This window comes from Falco punctatus (genome assembly GCF_963210335.1).
Source record: "Falco punctatus genome assembly, chromosome: 9".
Classification (NCBI taxonomy): Eukaryota; Metazoa; Chordata; class Aves; order Falconiformes; family Falconidae; genus Falco; species Falco punctatus.
Genome location: NC_137589.1, coordinates 47,156,058 through 47,175,158, shown reverse-complemented (window position 1 = coordinate 47,175,158; position 19,101 = coordinate 47,156,058). Strand labels below are relative to the sequence as shown.

The 19,101-nt window shown below is 44.2% G+C and overlaps 1 protein-coding gene across 1 annotated transcript in view; it reads right to left on the bottom strand.

The window, feature by feature from the left end:
- The window catches only part of CCDC187 (coiled-coil domain containing 187), a 64,066-nt gene extending 44,988 nt beyond the window's left edge, over nt 1-19,078 (bottom strand). Inside the window, exon 1 of the mRNA XM_080401977.1 lies at nt 317-19,078. Coding sequence (XP_080258103.1) covers nt 317-485 — 169 coding nt within the window. The 5' untranslated portion in view covers nt 486-19,078. The remainder of the gene's footprint in view (nt 1-316) is intronic.
- Between the last annotated feature and the right edge of the window lie 23 nt (nt 19,079-19,101).

The following is a 19,101-nucleotide window of genomic DNA, read 5'->3' as shown; positions in this document are numbered from 1 at the left end:
AAGTAAACAAGAAAAATGCTGTATTTACATCACTTCAGCCATCTCTAGGGAAAAAACCTCAGAGGAGAAGAACAAATAGCTTTTACTTTGCTGTAGCTGTGGGTATTAATGCTGCATCTTTTGCCCAAGCTCTCTCCAGCAAGGTGTGATTCCTCATGCGTTGTGATATTCTTCTGGGAACATTAGTAGAAAGCTATTGAAAATATACATTTTCCTCAACAAAGAGGGCCTTTCACTATCTCTTGTCACCTTCCCTTCCCTCCAGCACCAAAGCAGTCCCCCAGTCTCAGCAGTTTCCCAGTAACTCAGAACTCACCAAAGCTTTTTTCATGCCAAAGCTTTCTTCTGGCTGCCTGTGATTTGGCACAACTCCACGTTTGATGATAAAATTTGTTTTCAATCCTTTGTAGCTGTGAAAAGGCAGATTTTACTTTTGAAGGGAGACATATGTGGGGTTTTTTTCTGTGGTAGCCTTTTGCTGGCATACACTGCTTCTCTGATTAATTTTGCAGCTCCTAGTTACTCTGTAAATACTGGCATGTCTGAGCATGTTCCATGTGGTATTTCCTACAGTTGGAAAGAATGCACTTGACTGGGAAGATAAGAGATGAAATCACCTCTCTCCATTATTTACACTTTGCATGTATGTGTGCCTCAGATTTTTACCAGAGCTGCTATGATGTTTTTAAAAACAGCATAAGCTGGCAGTAACCTCAGCCAATAGCAACTTCAAAAGTGTGATGCTAGTGTCAGGCCTTCACCACACAAGCAACACTGCATGCATTTGGATAATACTGTGCATTCATCCAAGTAAGTTCACTGTTAATGATTGCAGCTGCTGTGCCTGATATAAACATTATTGTGTTTCCTACTAAGAGGACAATAAGACAGGGAGAATTCAGAGGATGTCCTGGCTCCGCGAGTGTCAGCTATTGTTCTGCTCAAGGGTTCAACCACAAGCAAGACAAACGCTTATCTACTCTTGTCATTAATTCTGAAGAGTGTTGTGAAATTTGGTAAGATTCCTTGCTTTTCTCCTTACCTCCTTTTGTCATTTAGCAAATGATTAAGGAGGTTATATGCTCATTGCAAAAGAACAAACAAAATGGCATGTTTACATCGCTTTCATTTACATTATTTCCATGAAAGAAAACTCTGTGGAGATGATGCACAGGTAGCTGACAGACAGCGCTAAAGGTATGTGACAGCAAGTGTTCCCTGAACCACACGTACCACTGCTTTGGCTTTCTGAAGACTCTTCCAAGCCAAAGCCACATCTGTGGAAGGAAGAGATGAAAGACATGTTTTAGCATCTCTTCACATGTGTCTTCGCTATAGACAATTTCCCCTCATGCCCAAACCAGAAGAGATTATAGAGGTGGTGGCTGAAACACAGAACTGTTCCTGGAAAATTTTGGCTGGAGTGCTCTTATATACAGCTTGTTTTCAATGTGTGCTTAGTTCTGTCAGAGCTAATGCTCTTTGAGCTGTGTTAGTACTTATTCAACAAAAATCTTCACTGACATTAGATGATAGTTTTGCATGTATTTAAGAAAGACTGAGCTGAGTTTCCCAATTGAGTCCTATTTGGTAGTATCTCAGAAAAAGAAAAAAACCAAAACTGTACAGGATTACTTGTGAGAGTAAGAATGGCTCATGACTTTTTACAGAAAATACAAAGCAACACATCAGATACAGCGAAGCTCCTAGCATGAATTACTGCATACATTCAATAGTAATTGAGTCTGGATGACTGCAGGCTGAAGGAGATTCATACAGCAGGTTTCTATTAGAAAGCAGCATGAAATGGAGAGTTCTGGTGTTGCTGTAAGAGCTACAAGCACAGTTACAAAACTGTCTAACACTCTCCAAACTTCAAGATATTTGCTTCATTGTGTCTGAAGTCATGCAATCCAGATTAAACTAAGCACTGAAGTCTTTCAATAAGCAACAAATCCTTGGTTTAAAATAAAATTATCCAGGTCTCTGCTATGGCCATACAGAGAAAAATGGAAGCTCATTACTCTTGTACCAGCTAAAGGATCTGATTCTCCAAATGCAAAACTGTTATCCAGCTTTCAGCTGTGCTAGAGCTCTGCTTACTTGATATCCAAGTCTGAAACAACCATGCAAAAGGACTAGTCGTTGCTGCCCTTTGGGAACAGTTTAGGTCATTTTTATGCCTATATATACTTTCTTATCTATAATTGCTGACTGCCCATAAAGACCCTCATCATTTAAATTTCTGTGGTGTTTGCAAATGTTACCTGTTACTATCAATTTTCTCAGCCTTATGAGGGAGTCTCGGGGAGAGACAGGGTTATGAAACAGTTGGTATATGTCTTGCTTTGGGTGAATACACTGAAGAACTGCCCTGGGAGCTCAGAAGTCTAACACACTCGCTTGAGGTGATGCCTGTATGATCAGAGAGTCAAGAAAGTCAGCTCCATCCTATGTCCCCCTGTTACTGCCTTGTCAACACTTACCTTTTGAAGTCTCATCCATGCATGGAACAAAGTCTCCACTTAGGAGCTGTGCAAAAGCACGTAGAGAAGCACTTTAGAGATGATCTGTGGGAGGGCTGCAGTCTTTCTACGGTGGTTAATCCCAGAAACCACTTTCAAAGAGAGATGTGAGAAAGATCTCAGCACTGAACATCCCATTTGCTGCTCCTTCCCTGGGTTGAGCCATCCCCAGGTACCAGCTCCCTGGCACCGGCTGGGAATAAATACAGAAGTTCCTCTGAGACAAGTGCCAGGTCGGTCCCTGCCCTGCCCATGAGCACTGGGAGGCACGGGAGGACGTCCAGAGGAGTCCCACCAGCCTAGCTGGCCATCAGCCATCGGCACACCTTTGTTTGAGCCCCTCTGTGCAGGGCGACAGTAGCGACAGCGCAGGGAGAGCCTGTTAGGAACAGAGGAGAAAACAAAACAGCAACAAGAGGAGCCTGAATGCTGATCTCACCTTGCAAACATGTGGCGAGATGCCAGCAGCTTTCTTGACAAGTCCTTGCGTCCTTTCCAGGGCGTATGGCATCCTGGCAATGACTGCTGCTAGGGTTGGGATGGCTGCAGCGGAGAGGGCAGTGCAGCAGAGGACCTGGGTGACCAACCTGGGGCCCAGGTGGAAGCAGCTCTGTAGTTCTGGAATGGAGAGAGAATATGGTGCCAGAGCAGAATAAACTAGACCCATCTGAGTCCTCATCGCAGGGCACCCTTTCCTCATTGCAGAGCACTTCTTGTCATTGCAGGACACCTCTCCTCATACCTTCCTCTGTAGGCTCATCAGCCTTTGATCCTGCTCTCAGCAGCACTCTGTCACACCTGAATCCCTGGGCTCAAGAGAGCAGGAGACTTAATTCTGAATATTGCTTTTTATTTAGGGGAAATGAAAAAAAGGGTTTCTGATCTGTGATTATAAAGAAAGACTTTACAATATAAAGTAATTGTATGCTAATGTCTCAGATAAGGATTTTCCCCCTTTGTGGGTGTCACTTTTTAAAATGTCACAGTTTTTAAGTCTAAGTATTTGAAATCTGGGTGTGACCTTTCTGGTTCTTCAGGTCTTGCTGTTGTTATCCTCTCCATTTGGATCAACCAGTGGGAACACTGTATTCAGCAAACAGCAGAGGGCAAACTCAGCTCACAGAGGTGAGGTATTGCGGTGCTGGGAGGCTCCGGGCCCCAGTTTCTGCCAGGACAACTCAGGAGAATGAATGGCTGTCGCCGCCTTGGCCAAAGACAGCATGAAATGGGTAGCAGCAGAAAAACCCTTGCTATAGCAGTGATTCAGTTTCCTCTTCGTTTTCATCCTTTTCACAGAAGCATCTTTCTGGTGGGCTTCAATGGGCTGATGCCTGCCAGGGCATTTTTTTAAACCCTCCCAAGATTATGGCTGCAGGTAGTTAAGCATCCCTTAAAGTTTATCTCGGTGAATTTGCCTTCTGTTTGTATGCTGCCCATGCATTGCTTTGGGAGACTTGGTTTCTGCAGTTCTTTGTCCCAGAGTTACTCACAGCTAATTCCTGGATCTGTGGTTACAACCAAAATTACTACAATCAACACATAATGGCCAAGACTAGGCTGATCATTCAGTGCTGCTTCTCTTCCTTGGTTAGATGGTCCTTAGACATTGGTTTCCTGTGAAATTTTTCCATTTCTGAATTGTAAATCTGCTTCCTACAAATATCCTATCATATATGCTGAAGTCCTGCAAGTCCCAATGCTATATATGCCATTGGCTCAGATATTCATGTAAGGCATGTGAACACAAGAAAGACAAACAAATAGGAATAAAACACATGTCTCATTACCCTACAGCAGTGTACTTAATTACTTACACTTACTGCTGTCATGGGTTGAATTTCAGTAAGGACCCTGAGAAGCAGCTCTGCGTCCTCAGGGTCCCACCTCACTGCAGAGCAGAGGAGACCGATGTCCTGTTTCATCAGCATTTTGGTTTATATTGAATCTGCCTCTTTTTTCTGGTTTATGTCCTCAATTACTTGTTCATGCTTTAAAATTGTACAGATTCGCTTTAAGCAGCAACATCAGTATTTTAAGTGTTCGTTATTACTGGAAAGTACTCAGATGGTGAGGCAAGATACCAACACGGCATCCTTTCATGTGCATGGATCCCTGTGGTCTCTAGAGAAGTTCTCTTGAAGAAACAGACTCAGACTGCTAATCTAATAAACGTCACTGCAGTCTGTGCTCAGATATCTCCAGCTTTTCAGCTTTTCAAGTCTAACCAAACAAGGAATTCCTGAGCTGCAGACTGGAGTCATGAAGTTCCCATTTCAAGCTGTTCCAAGCCAACATTTTGGCCTGATGAGAGGTTTCAGTGCTAGGAATGCAAAGCTGGTCCAAGAGGGGAGCCACAGCTATTCAGGGTACACAAGTGATAGGAGCCCTAATTGCACTCTCAGGGTTCACAGGCAGCCCCTGTGCCAAGTGAACTGGCCCACCGAAGGGAGAGGAGGGAACGCTAATGTGAAACCTCAGCAGTGGGAGGGCAACTTGCAGTGAGTATTTGATAAGATGGGAAGCTGTGACAGTAACCAGGAAAGCCCAGCGCTGGTCCCAGCCTGCTGGGTTGATGGAGGAGCCAAGTGGAGCAGGAATGCATGTGCTGCGACAGGCAGAGCTTTCGGCTGCACGCAGGCGACGCTTTTCAAGTCCCTCAGGTCGGACTGGCATCTCTTTTGGCACCGTTTTTTCTCAGCAAGCTGTTGGAGCTGACGAGAGCCAGGAGAGTGACAGATTGCCAGCATGTTATGCTGCACATCTTGGAGTGTTAGACCACAAATCTGCTGAGAGATGAAGTAAAACCTATTATTCGGCCAAATCCCACTTCTGCAGTGTGTGAAACTCCCAAGTCAGGGAGCCAAGTGTGAGCCGAGGCAGACAGGAGAAAATCCATTTGGATTCATATCCAGATATTCAATCCATTTGTATTTTAGATCTGTACGAGCAAAACGAGCCAGTCATTGTGGTTCTGGCCTGCTGACTCCACAGCTCCTGTCACATGGAACTAAGACAGAATCAGGCCCCATGTTTTCATTCATGTGACATTTATGATGCATCAGCCCTCAAACACTGAATTTCCCCTACAGAGGTACTCAGACTACCACCTACTCATTTTAGCAAATCTGCATACAGGCTATTGCATATCCAGTGGAGGTTTTACAAAAGCCATTTTATGCTTTTTCTGGAAAGGATATTACAAAGTTCCTTGCAGCTAAAAATCTGCCAAGAGAAATGTGGCTAACCCATTGCATGGGATTATCCCATGGAGAGGATATTGCCCAGGTACGAGTCTCTGCTTTTTTCCAGCCAGCAGTTTCCACTACTGTTGTGCATGCACAGTGATGAAATGGGATGAGATGTGCCCGGCTCTGCCACACTGTGGCACTCGGAGCTTCAGCGTGGTTTTCTGGTGTTTTTGCAAGGCAAAGGCAAGTGGGCTTGCTAATGGCTTAATGGTGTACAAGACTGTTTGGAGTCTGGAGGTTGGTTTGACACCTCCCAGAGGCTTCAGTTTCCGCTGTTGTGCACTGTCACTGTTTAGGAAATATTTAAACCCATAACCCACAAGGCCTAGCAAAATGCAGGAAGTGCTTATGTATGTGAACCAAAACCAGAAATTCCTCCTAAGTCTCCGTGTTCTGACACAGACGCATATCATGCAGCTATGCTTTTGCGCCCACCAGATAAAACTCCCAGGATCTTACTGATTAGCAGCTCTGGAAGACACAGAAAGAACTCCTCTCTTTCTCTGGCTCATTTGCTCTGTCTGCCTAGCTTTGTGAGAGTGTGGAGGCTTCTCTCAGGTTTGGGAGCTATGTCCAGCTAAAAGGAAAGGAAATGTTGCTTGTTTGTTGTTTTTTTTTTTACAGTGCCTGACTAAGCAATTTACATTGTAAACCACTTTTCACAGCATTTCTCAGTTAGCAAACAATCAAAGCACAAATCTAGACTTTGATTGCAAGCTGGATGTGAGATGAATTTTGTAGTAAGTGTGTAGTGGGAAGAGGCAGCTGATAAAAAAAAGTGTACTGCTCTGAGGTCTGATGCCAAGGGCCCAGTCCTGCAGCAGCTGAAATTTGTGACAAAACACAAACTTAAGTTAAAAGGGACAAAGATAAAGACACTTACTAATTTGGGATTTGATTTGAACCTGCAAAAGCTTATGGTTGACCACTACATATTGAAGTGATTCTTAAGGGTACTTCTTGTCTCTCAAATCAGCAGCATAATAAGACTGAGCTAAATGGGCTGCCCCATTAACGATGCCTTGTCACAGTTTCTGAGATAGGACACAAATTCCTTCCTCCACAGGTAATGTAAAATAGAAATATTCATGTAAAAGCCTCAGAGATACAGAGGGAAGAGTCTGACCCTGGCTGCAGAATCTTTGTTGGTACCATTATTAATCAGGGTGGGGTTTTTTTCCTTTTTTTTTTTTTTTATCCTAGCAGCTCCTACTGTTTCCCTTGTTGTAAGAAATAAGCAGATAATATTGCCTGGTCTGTGTCACACACAGTTACTGAGTTGCACTGAGTGCTGTACAAACACAGCTCAGATGCAGGTGGGAGGCTACCATGAGGCTGCCCCAAGCCTGGGGAGGGATTCACTGGAGTAGATACACTTTGCAGTGATTACAGCCAGAAACACAAGGAACTATTAAGCTTGTGTTTTCCTACTGATGTCCTAAAATAACAAGAGTATATGTGTCAGGAAAGAACTAGACCTTCAGAATGTCTGGATGTTTTGCTGCATGCCAAATGATGTCTGGAAACGGGCAAGCGTTCTCTTTACGTGCTAAAATACATAGATATCATCCAGTTATTGGGGAAAGTGTGTTAAGATAGGAAATAGCTATCCATGGCTCATTTGGGTTTTTTTCCTATCAATAGAGGACTATGTGAATGGAATCTGAAGTGAAGAAGTGGAGGGGGTGCTGCCTGCACTGCGCAGCTGAACGTGGGAGAGCGCAGGATTGCCATGGAAACCCGCTATAGTAAACGGGGCTTTCCAGCTGCATGATAAGATTTATAGTGCCAGGCTGGGACTAGGCAATTTAAATCAACAATCTACAGGTAAAATGGCACATTTCCTTGCACATTGTCTCCATGCCCTGTAAAATGAAAAGGGAAAGGTAGGTGGCTGGGGAGAATTACGGTTGTACAAAGTTATGAGGAGTCTTAAAGCCTGACCTAAAACCTGCAGAAGCTGATGCAAAGATTCTTATGGCTTTTGGGAGGGGGCAGACCAGGCATGCAATGAATGGGCATATGCTCCCTGTGCACCAAAAGAGGCACAAGGATGCACCATACCTGTGCCCAGTAAACTCAGAGAGTGGAGAAGCAGAATCTATTCCCTCCTTGCACAGCCCTGCAGGTGGTAGACCCCGCAGCTCAGGAATTATCTTGGTTTGGAGCTGGGGAAGAGTCCACCTGGTAAAGGCCTCCAAAACATCTCGTTACACCTTTAAGTGAGACAAAGTGTGCTATAAGCCACAAACAATGCTTCTGTAACAAGGGATCAGGTGAGTGGGGAATGATCTACTGTTTCAAGATTGTCCCATTTATTGACATTAAAGCACAGTGATATATGGAGTGTTATGAAACAGCAAGAACATTATTTTTGCGGTACTGCCTTCATCACCATACATTACCAAGACTTGAGTAACAGTGACCCATAATCTTCTCCTGGATCAGACACTGCACATCTGTCCAATCCTACTCCCAGCTAAGGGCAACAGTTAAATCCAACTTTCATGGAACCATCACGGGGCCAGCATGGTCATTAGCTCCTACAGAACTGCATGCATTTAAGTACCTTGCCTAATCTCTTGACTCACCGTGTGTCCTGGACTTAGTGTGAGTGATTTAAATATGCAGTTTAGTACACACCTGGGTATATTTGTGACATTAAATATAAGAAGGAAAATTCCTTTTGAGCTGGAGAGTACAGAGTCCTTGGTAGCAAAGACTCAAGGCTCTGTGCACTCTGTAAGCATGTTTTACTGCGCTCCATAGCTTTTTCTTCAAACGTTACTTCATTCTGTTTCAACCTTTCAACAAACCATCAAGCAGCTACCAAGAATGGCAAGGTTTTGGTCTCTTCAAGAAGAGTTATACGCTTAAAATCCAAGTAGTCCAACCAGAATCTGGGAATTGGGTCCTCCTGTCCTACCTGTGCTGCTGCCTGTTTCTTTGCCATCGAGTCCTGCCCACGCAGCAGATGCTGCCAGCCAGAGTTCCACTTCCCTTTTGCATGTTTTCCTCTCTGCAATACTTTCCATGGACTTTCAGTGGCTTTCAAAATCCCTCCTGTCACCTTTCAGTTCTTTACATCTGCTCAGCAATTTGCAGGCCCTTAATCTCAGATCTGCATCATTTTCAAGTGGCATAGTGAGAAGCTTATCTAATTACCTAGGTAGAAGCTCTTGGGCAGGCTAGTATATTGTGGCGTGTACAGATGCACCGTGACAACTCATCTTTGATGCATAACATCTGTCTTGCATCAGAGCTGATCAGCTCAGTCCCGGTTGGGACACCAGTGTGGGCAGCTACGAGAGGTTATGAGAGCAGAAGAGCTTTATATATCCCATTTACTAAGAACAGTCCCTGGGGCCGTTGACCCTCTGCTCATTAATTCACCTTATTTCTCTTGATTATATTTGTTTTACCACTAAGTGCCAATCCAAAATATTGTCAATGGAGAAGCAGCAGGGTAAGATAACACAACAGACTGTCTTCTGCCTTGTTATGCTCTGTCAAGGCAGGTTGCACTCAGATTTGCCAGGGTTTCATTGCTGTTATCCCCTGGGATGCTAGACAGCACAGTCATTTAACCCGAGATCATTTATGACTGTGACTGGAATTTGTTTGTATGGGCCCTTTTTTTTTTTCCCCTATGTCTTTGAATAATAATGTAAGCCAGCAAAAATATTGCCTTATTATTGACAAAATTAATCTATGTGGAGTTAAGTGCAAAGGAAAATAGATACTAGCTGCATACCCATCTCCAATAGAAAATAAATATAGCATATGTTTGAAGGCTAAATTCTCTGCTGATGTAAAATGGTGCAGCCCTGTGCCAGCAAATAGAGCTATCCCAGCTTATGTAAGTAGCGAAGCTGACCCTGAGGAACTTCTGTCTGCTTGCAGTAAAGTTGGTGGGTGTGTTACTTCACCGAGAGAAAGAACAGATCCTGGACACCTGGAAATTATGGTTATTTAGGGGCTGAGCCACTGTGAGCAAGAAGTGTCACCACTATGCAAGAATTTGGTAGGAAAAATGTGGACTTACTTAATTGAGCTGCCTGGTAGAAAGGTATTAAGTTTGTAGAGACCTAGACCTAGATACATGTGAGTGAAATGTGCTGTCCTGTGCGTAGCCTGGACTGGAAGGATTCCCAGATGCCCTTTTTGGGTTTCTCTGACAACATAATTTAGCAGCTCATGAGTGAAAGTCCAAAGCAGCAGCCAGCAGGTAGACACACTGTTCTGAGGGCAAAGCCACTACCTTCATTCCCTTTGCTTTTCCAAAGAAAAGCCAGGGGACAGGATTGTAAATGTAGATTAACATTGTATTTTGCCACTCCCAAACCTTCTGCTCAGAATCAGGATGCTGTTCTTTTCCAAGAGGCCAACACAGCCTTCAGGCTGCAATCAACAGAGGACACAAATATTTGATCTCAATAGACAACTTGAGCAAACGTTAATATTCATTTCATCCCTTAGGCAATACAGCCTGTTAATCACATAGTGTGATCGATACCACAGTACATGTTACACTGAAAACACGACTGTCATGTCAACCATAATGTTGAGATTTGCTAGCCCAGGAAAAATATCAAATATCAGTAGATAAAACTGATCAATAGATAAACAAGAAGAGTGGTTTTATGGATAACAGAACAGATTGACTAATTAGAGTTCTGACATAACATAAACACTCTCACTCAGTGAATGCTGCATCAGACCCAGAACTTGTGTTTCAGCTGCAGCATACTTAAACACCATTCTTCCAGGTATCAGCTAATGCAGGGTGCACTCTGTTCCTAAGAAGTTAGTTGTTCCACTGTTTAATTACCTACATTTACACGTCACATCTTATTTCCAGTCTGAATTTGCCTAGCTGCAAGTTCTGGATGTGACACTCCCTACTAGACTAAAAAGTTCTCTATTCTCAGAAATTTTCTTATCTATAAAGTTAACTGTCACCTAAGATTCACACTTTAACATTTACTTAAGCAAGCTAAATCAGTTGACTTGCTAATTTTGCATCACGCCTGTAACTGATATTTATGGTCTTTGCTTCAGTGTTGCTTTGTGGTCTTATACTTGGTTCGTTAGCTCCCAGGACCCCAGTAGTCTTTTCATAGCCCCTTCATTTCAGCATATGCATTTTCATCTTGTTTGTGATGTTTGGCTGTTTGGAATGCATACTCCAAATGCATGTCCCACCCTACCAAACAAACCAATCCCATCTCTCCCATTAATTGCTACCATTCATCTAAATTTGATCTTTTAACACAAACTTTACCAGTAATGTCTTTGTACTTATTCTCTAGATCATTGATCAAAACATTAGATAGCACTGTATCAAGAGTAAATCCTTTGGACACTCTAGAAACTCCTCCATCAGATAATTACATTTAGATGCATGTTACCAAATTTTCCATTCATTTAATATAAGCCACATTGATTTTGCTGTATACTATTTTTAACAGAATGTCATGCAAGATTAAGTCAACTGCTTTGCAAAAGTCTAAGTCTATTATGTCAGCAGAATTACCTTTATGAACTGAATTTATAATCTCCACTGAAGAAAGGCTGCTTGTTTGATGAGCAGTTTTCTGGAGCAATGGATTGACATTCCATGGCCCTTTTGACTGTGTTCCATATTAGCACAGCATCGATATTGGGATAACGAGGCTAAAGTTACTTGGGTCATCCAGTTACTTTTCTAAGATATTTCCTTTCACTATTAGTCTCTTTTCAGGCCTTTGAAACTTCCCTTGTGTTCCGTTACTTGCTCAAAATTTAGCATTGGTGGTGCAGAGTGTGCTGTGTGTCAGTTATCAGTCCTAAAATGAGAATTATAGCTTTTAGAAAATGCTGCTTAATGTTGCTAAGATATTGCCCTAATGTTCATTTAGAAAGACAGAACAGTCTTATCTTCAAGTGGAAGAAATGTAGAAAAAAAAAGTTGTATATCCTGCCATAAACACTTAGCAGAGTTGGGCTGTAAATGGTGGTATTTTTGCATTGGCTTTCATTGCTGATTAAGAAATCGATGGCTTTCAACCCCAGCCTGTGCGGTTAGACTGCAGCCTTGGTTATAACCAGAACGGGCTTCCTGTCACAAAGAGCCGGTGTGGGGACTGCGAGGGGCTGTGCACCCCGGTGCGACTGCAGGAGCCTCCGTGACCTTGCGGTGTGGTTGGTGACATGAGCCACTTCACCACCTCCTTCTGCCTCTGATTCTCTGAGCTGTTGGCTAGTTAAATAGAAATAAACCCTGTCAGTTACACGGCGAGTGTTTGGAAAGCACTTGCAGAAGCTTGACTAAACAATGCAATTAAAGTGTAAATATTGGCAATCTGTTTTAAAAACAAAGCCAAACACGCTTGCTTGTAATTCATGTCATTACCAGCAGTTACAATTTAAAAAGGAAATAAAGCCCCCTTCAAAGGTGAAAATGCGTATTTTCCCCCTTGGCTTTCAAGTATAACAAAAGACTACTTTTTATTTCAGTTAACGCTAATAAGAGGTTTTCCCAGACTTCCAACAGGAGAAGCTGGGGTATTGTCTGTTGACTATTGGAAACTGGAGTTGGTTAAACAAACCCATTGCCATCACTGTAAATACAAGCTGATCATGACTCGGAGCTCTGGGGTATTTGCCCGAGCAACAAAGCTTTAATAAAGTGCCTCCAAGAAAAGCTCCCTGTTACTGTTACAAGCCTTCCAAGCCCATAAAAAAGACAGCGTGTTTGTGATGAACCACAAGAGAGACTCACATCCCCCTCTTGGGGTGTTGGTTGACGTCCCAAGAAGATCTCTTGAAACTGGCACCTTGCAGGCTGTTGTGCTCTCCTGCAGGAGCAGTGAGAGCAGTGCCCCCAGGCAGCCAGAAGCGATGGGAATTTACCAAGAGATGAAAAGGCAGCAGCAATCCGTGTGTTGCTTGAGCATGTCCAGCTTGCTGCAAACATCACTGAGCTGCCTGCGGGTACATGTGAGAGGCAATTAATAACACCAAGGCTGCTCACATCCCCCCCAGCTGGTTATCAAACACCATCAACCCTGGATATTGCAGTCAGCTCCAGCTTTCCTTGCAGCCCGTGGGTCAGCCCAGGTCGCAGGGAATCATGGCTGTGGCAAAGCCTGGCTGAAATGCCGACCACACCAGCAGCCAGTTTTGATTCCAGGAAAGGAGGAGGATGAGTGTGTCTGCAGAGACCCTGAGCATCCTGCCTGGGGCAAGAGCAGCGCTGGGGCCACAGTGCCAGGCCAAGCTGGGCCAGCCTCCCCTGGGCAAGCTGCATCCAGAGGGAGCAAGGCCAGGGCAGAGGAGGAGGCTGGCAGGAGGAGGAACACTGTTACAACATGCATGACTTGCTTGTGCTTGAAACTTGCTGAGTTCAAAAGCTTTCCCAGGCACTCCGTACAGTCATTCTGCTCTGAGGTAAAGAGTAACATTTCAGCTGAAGAGGATGTGCTGGCTTTTTGGATACAAGGCACACATGGCATTAGCACAAAGAAGTCAGGACAGTTCCCTCTGGCCCTGCCTAACAAATCCCCATCTACCAAGCAGGCCAATGCCAGGCCATAGGGTTTCATTTCATCGCACAAACCATGAGGTTGAGAGAAGGGAATTTTAAGGTTCTCTTGCTATTCATTTAATGAAGCATTTTCAGTCAAGCTTGAAAGCTAAAGGAAGCGGATGAGTTCTGCCTTTTCGTTTGCTTCTTCCGAGGCTGAAAAGACTATTAATGAAAAGGAAATTCAGGGACATTAAAGACATAGGATGTATCAATATGCACAAAGCTGGAAAAGCCAAATCCTCAACTGCTGCGTGCACCAGAACGTAAAGGAATGTAACTTGTGAAAACTATTAAGGTCTTGATGTGTTTTCATGCTGTAACAGGAGAAGAGAGAGGTGGGCGTGAGGGCCTTACCCTAGGATGGGGAAAGAAAGTTAAGAGCATGCTAGCTGTATTACTACCCTGGGAAGGGGTTTGCACCCAGCTTTACTGCCCGACAGGCATGTTGCTCACCACACTACTGGCTCACCTGGGCAGTGGAGCTCTGGTGTGAACGTGAGTGCCAGATAGGGGTCTCTTCGCTCAGCAGTTATGGCTGTTGCAGGTGTGCATGCACACAAATTATTCAGAGAAGTTCATTACTTGGAGCTTTTCCTGGGTCTCTGTGCTCCAGGAGGTTTTAAAAGAGACAACCACAGTCAGAAAAGCAACTCTTCACTCTCAGATGATCCTCCTTATTTCAGGAATGAATAATATTCCTGGCTGTGAGTCTCTATTACAGGTTATCTGGAGACTGTAATAACCTTTTGTGCTTTTACTTGCAAGAGGAAATAATGGTTCCTCCCTGAGTCCCACCCGCTGAACAGAGGAGTTTTGTTGCCTTAGGACCAGATTCAGCAGAAAGAAGGATTGCAAAAGCCCTTGAAAACTGTAATTCCTTTCCAGGCCCTGAAAAAAAAGCTGTGCAGCACAGCAGTTTTATTTAGACCTGTTAAATCTTCCAGATGCATGCAGGGCTCTGTTCCCCAAAGAAATACACTGAACCTTGTTCTTAATATGTTGTTTTAAATAACAGGAGTGGCTAAGCGCTCCTGCTGGAACCCGTCTCTGTCCCCTCGTGAGTTTCCTGCATGGCTCTTCGCTGTTCTGAGGAGACTGTTGTTGCAACTCATGTAATTATGTTTTATGAAAATCCCAAAGCCAAAGCAAATGTTCCTGGTTTAGACAGGCTGTGTGTGGCCTTGATTTGCACACCAGCCTTTGCATCCTCCAGGGGCATTTATTTTATTCCCTCTTTCTTTAACAAGGCTAATTCCTCTCTTACCCATCTTCACACTGGTTTCAGGCTTATTCAAACTACTTTGCTCACAGCTCAGTAATACTTTAAAGATCTTCAGACATTAATTCTTATTCCTTCCCCAGGAGGGATAGGTAGAAGTTATTTTCTTACCTTGACGTTACGAACTGGCATATGCAGGCACCAACTGTGATGTTTCACGAGAAAGCAGTCCTGGCCAAGGCTACAAGGCTATGCTACTGATCATCCCCTCACTTCCAGTCCTGTATTCTTCATCTGGTGCCTGCATCTGTTCGGACACTTGCTCAACAAAATGGGGAAGAAATAGATCTACCTTCCAGTACCCACTGCATATGCATGTACAGAGCATTCGTTGGGTCACTTTTCACTTGGATTAGTCCTCTGATTCAGTTCAGTGTGCGGCCACGAGAACAATTGTACTGGACCAGTGCTTGGGAACCACAGAGACAGGCTAGGAAAAGCAGAGGAAGCTTCACTGGCTTTTACTAAGCAACATTTGAAAGGTTAAATTACCTACCTGGTGGTACAGCCTTGCTCTGTGACCAACAGCAGAGGTGATGTAGGTATAAATCCGTGTTTGAACAAGAAAACTAATTTGTTCGTTATGTCAAGGTCTTTTGATATTTATGGATTTTTTACTCTATATTAAAAGTTAAAATATAAACAACACAACACATGCATATTAGAGTTTGTCTGGAAAGAAAGAGCGCATGCACTAGCCTGATTTATCCTGTCTCCAGAAGTTTTTGTCTCTTCAGTTTTCACCTTTACCATATAACTGCTTTTGATAGTTATTGTTGCTTGTTTACCTCTAGTCACTGTAAACTACTATTGCTGGTTTTAAAGGAATTCTGCTAATTATAAGTTTGTATCTATCCCTCCTCTCTATGCTTCCGGCTACTTGAACTAGCATTTAGAAGCCTGCACACAAAAGGAAGTTGCATCCACTGGGGTACTTGGACATTAAAAAGGCGCAAACTTCCTCAAAGATATATTTATGTCCATCTCAATTCACAGCTGTAAAATCATCTGATATAAGCCAAGACAAAGTTTCCCCAGTTCTGTTGTGTGAATCTTTCTAGGCTGGTTTAAACTAATACTATTCTGCCTCCAGACTAAGATCATTGAGCTGCCTAAAATGTGAAGGTAGGGAAAATATTACCATCCCCACCACACCGTCTACTTTGTCTGACTGATAGCAGATCATTTATAGCCTCTCTGTCCTTCTCCAATCTGACAGTGGCCAACTTGGCTAATAGTTTCATGATCTTTTTGCAAGTCCTGCCGCTGCAAGCCCACTTTCCTATGGATTTGTCTTTTGTCATGGGGCTTTTGATTGAGTGTGAACTCTAAAACAAGCCCTGTTCTGCTACCTACCTACTCACATCTTCAGGCACATAATAACATTGGAGTTATCATTGCCCACTTCTCTCGGGTGGGAAATAATAGGTCTCTTCATCTTAATATTTTCATAGAGACCCTCTGTTTTCAAACCCCTGAGAGTTGGGAGTTAAATGACTGTCAGTTGGGAAGTGGCAGAAATCAGATGCACCTGCCCATAGACAAGGATGAACTGTGCCTTCTGTCACATCAAAAAGAGGACAAGAAAAAAATATTCAGTTCTACATCCACAGAAACAGAGACCATAGCCTGCTTTTCCTTGCAGGCTACCTTTAAGGGAATTTAGAGCACGGCAGACTCTTTCCAGTATGCTGCATAATAGCAAGGGGCTTTCAGAACCTGCTAGTTTGAAAAAAAGAGTGCAAGGTATGGTGTTTCATTACAGCTGTTGCCAGTAAAGGGTTGACAATTACAGGGCCAGTTCTATATTGATTTCAGCTGGGGTTTGTCAGCTTCAGGAATCTGAATTGCAGTGCTCTTTTTGCACATAAACCCCAGCAGAGGCCACCAGCAATCCATTTCATGAGCTGCAGGAAGGCTTCTGTGCTAATTAAGAGAAATCTTTGTGTTCTGGAGGGAATGCCTGACTCCTTGGCTTGTCTGGATGATGAAGGTACAGAGGCAGTGGAGGCATGTTCCTATGTCCTAGCAACCCTTAAATAACTGGCAAAATTTGCTGGTTGACTACTGTATCACAGTTCTGTATTGCTGTCTTCCTTTCAGCTTTCTGTGCCTTGTTGCTTTCATGGTTCTCTCTTCCAAGTGGTGGGAAATGAGACACTAGTTAGAGCTCTTTCATATTGTGTTGTGATAGCTTTGGGTATCAATTTTTAAGAGACATATTAAAAACTGCTCAAGAAGTTTTAAGGATCCCGCGATTCTATTGTTGTGATTCTGCCTGTGTTTGTAAGTGAAGATGTAGAGATGTTCAGTAACTAGTTGGAACAACTAGGATAATAAGTGCCTTAAGACTGCAGAAACAAAGGGCTGTTGGAGGTGCAGAGGTATGTGATGTCTAACTAAAATGAACTCTGCATTGCCTTTGAATTCTAGCCCAGGTGTTTTGTATCTTATCCTCTTTTTCATGATTCATTCTTCCTTTTTGCTGCTCTTTGCAGTGGCCCTTTTCAGGTTTAAAGATTATTACTACTCCACTTCTTCTTGATCTTATCTGCACTGAACAAATCAATTTCTTTTCTTTTTCTCATCGGTCACACTTACCTGGAGTCTCTAATTGTGCCATGTCCTTCCCAACATGTGACACAATGTGGACGCAATTCACCAAATGAATTAGTGGCATTTCTAAAGAATTGGGGTTTTTTTCCTCTCTGTACTCTTGTAATTTGCCTGTTTCACTGTAGCTGAGCGATGGATCTGAGCTGTGGCTTAGGTCCAAGTACTTGCAGGGAGCTTCTTGGCATGAATATGTAGGGTTAACCAAACCCAACCCACAGCAAAGTAATTGAATTATTTCATCTAATGAATTCAAATCTATTGTGACCTGTTTGCCACTATACAAGAAGAAAAAGAAGCAGAGTTTGTCAGATGATAAATTATCCATTGCAAATTCATGAATTTTAAGGCCAAAGGGGGCCATTATGCTCATCTTAGTCTGACCTCCTGCGCCACCCAGGCTGCGGAATCTGACCCAGTGATTCCTGTGTCATTAACATGTGGGTGACCCCTTTGCCCAGAGCTCTGTGGAACACCATATATCTGGCTGGAGCCCAAACTGGAAGCTGGCCTCCACCCTCCTTTCTTTTGCTCCCCTTTCCAGCATTGTTTCTCTAAAGGGCAATTACTCTATCTGCCCACATTCATTAAATGCCAACCTAGTGCTGTGGGCCTGGTGCAGCAAAGCAGCCTCTGTCGCCTGCGGTTGAGCACGGGCTGTAGCCAGCAGCAACAGCAGCTGGTTTTCATCTTTTGCACTAGTATTCTTGGCTTGGGGAGGGGGGAAGGCATGGACAAACAGCCCCCCCTGGAAATACCGAAATCTCTTAGAGGTGAACAGTTCCTTGTTTCCATGTGCTGCGAACAGCTGCTCGTGCCAGGATGCCTGCTGCTGTCAGTGAAACCACAAACCTGGGTGAAAATGAGTTGGTGTGAGGCACAGTATCCCAGCCTGGCCCATGGGTTTGCCTGTGGTCCTGCCAGTGAGGCTTCTGTGGCTGGTTGCAGAGGGGTTCCTTTCTTTTTGGGGTGGTATGGTTCATACCCAGGGCACCATCGCATCTCCCTGGGCGAGGAGGCAGCTCTCAGCGCTATGGTTTCAGCATTCTCTGCTGAGGTTTATCTACAGAATTGAGACTACTCCTAAGCTAAGACAGGGATACAGGTTTGTTTATGGGCTTTTGTTTTGAATTTAAATGCCCAATCAATTAGCTCTTGGGAAAGAGGCTTTTGTGGTTTGCTAGGGGGATGTTATTGATGATGGTTTTTTTCCTGAGCAGGATCTCTGCTTGCTCAAGAGGGGCTTTTGTGCAGGTTCCCAGGGTAAAACAGCCCAGTAAGGGCATGGCTCTGGGTTTCCTCTGACCCCAGGGTCCTCGTGTCTGCAGAGCAAGCTACTAGAACCCACTGAAAGCCACCATTTATACATGCCCTTCTTTGGAGTGTACTGTGATGATCATGATGTGTAACTTGGTGTTGCTGGGTAAGTGGCACTAACCTACAGAGAGGAAGGGAAACACCCCCATGCCTGGTGGATTCCTCACTACCAAAGGCAGCAGCCAGACCTTGCTTTGTGGTGAAGTCTGCTTCTGGCATAGCCCACCCCCCGACTCATGGAAGGCAGGCACAGCTGTGCCAGGTCCTGCTCCCTGCTGCTCCAGGTGTAGACACCAACTTTCGAGGACAAAAGGGCTTAGGCTAAGCAGAACTGGAGGCTTCTTATCACGGAATGAAGTGGCGACGTATGGTGGGGGTGAGCCATCAGTAATGCTGTGCCATCCCCCTTTTCCAGGACCGTGCAGGTGTGGTGCCCGCACCTCGCTGGGCGAGCAGGGGGCTGGGGCGGCTCAGCGCGGCTGCCCGGGGGTGAGTGCCGAGGCCCCGCGGTGGGATGTTAAACGGAGGGGGGAGCGGGGACAGGCGTGA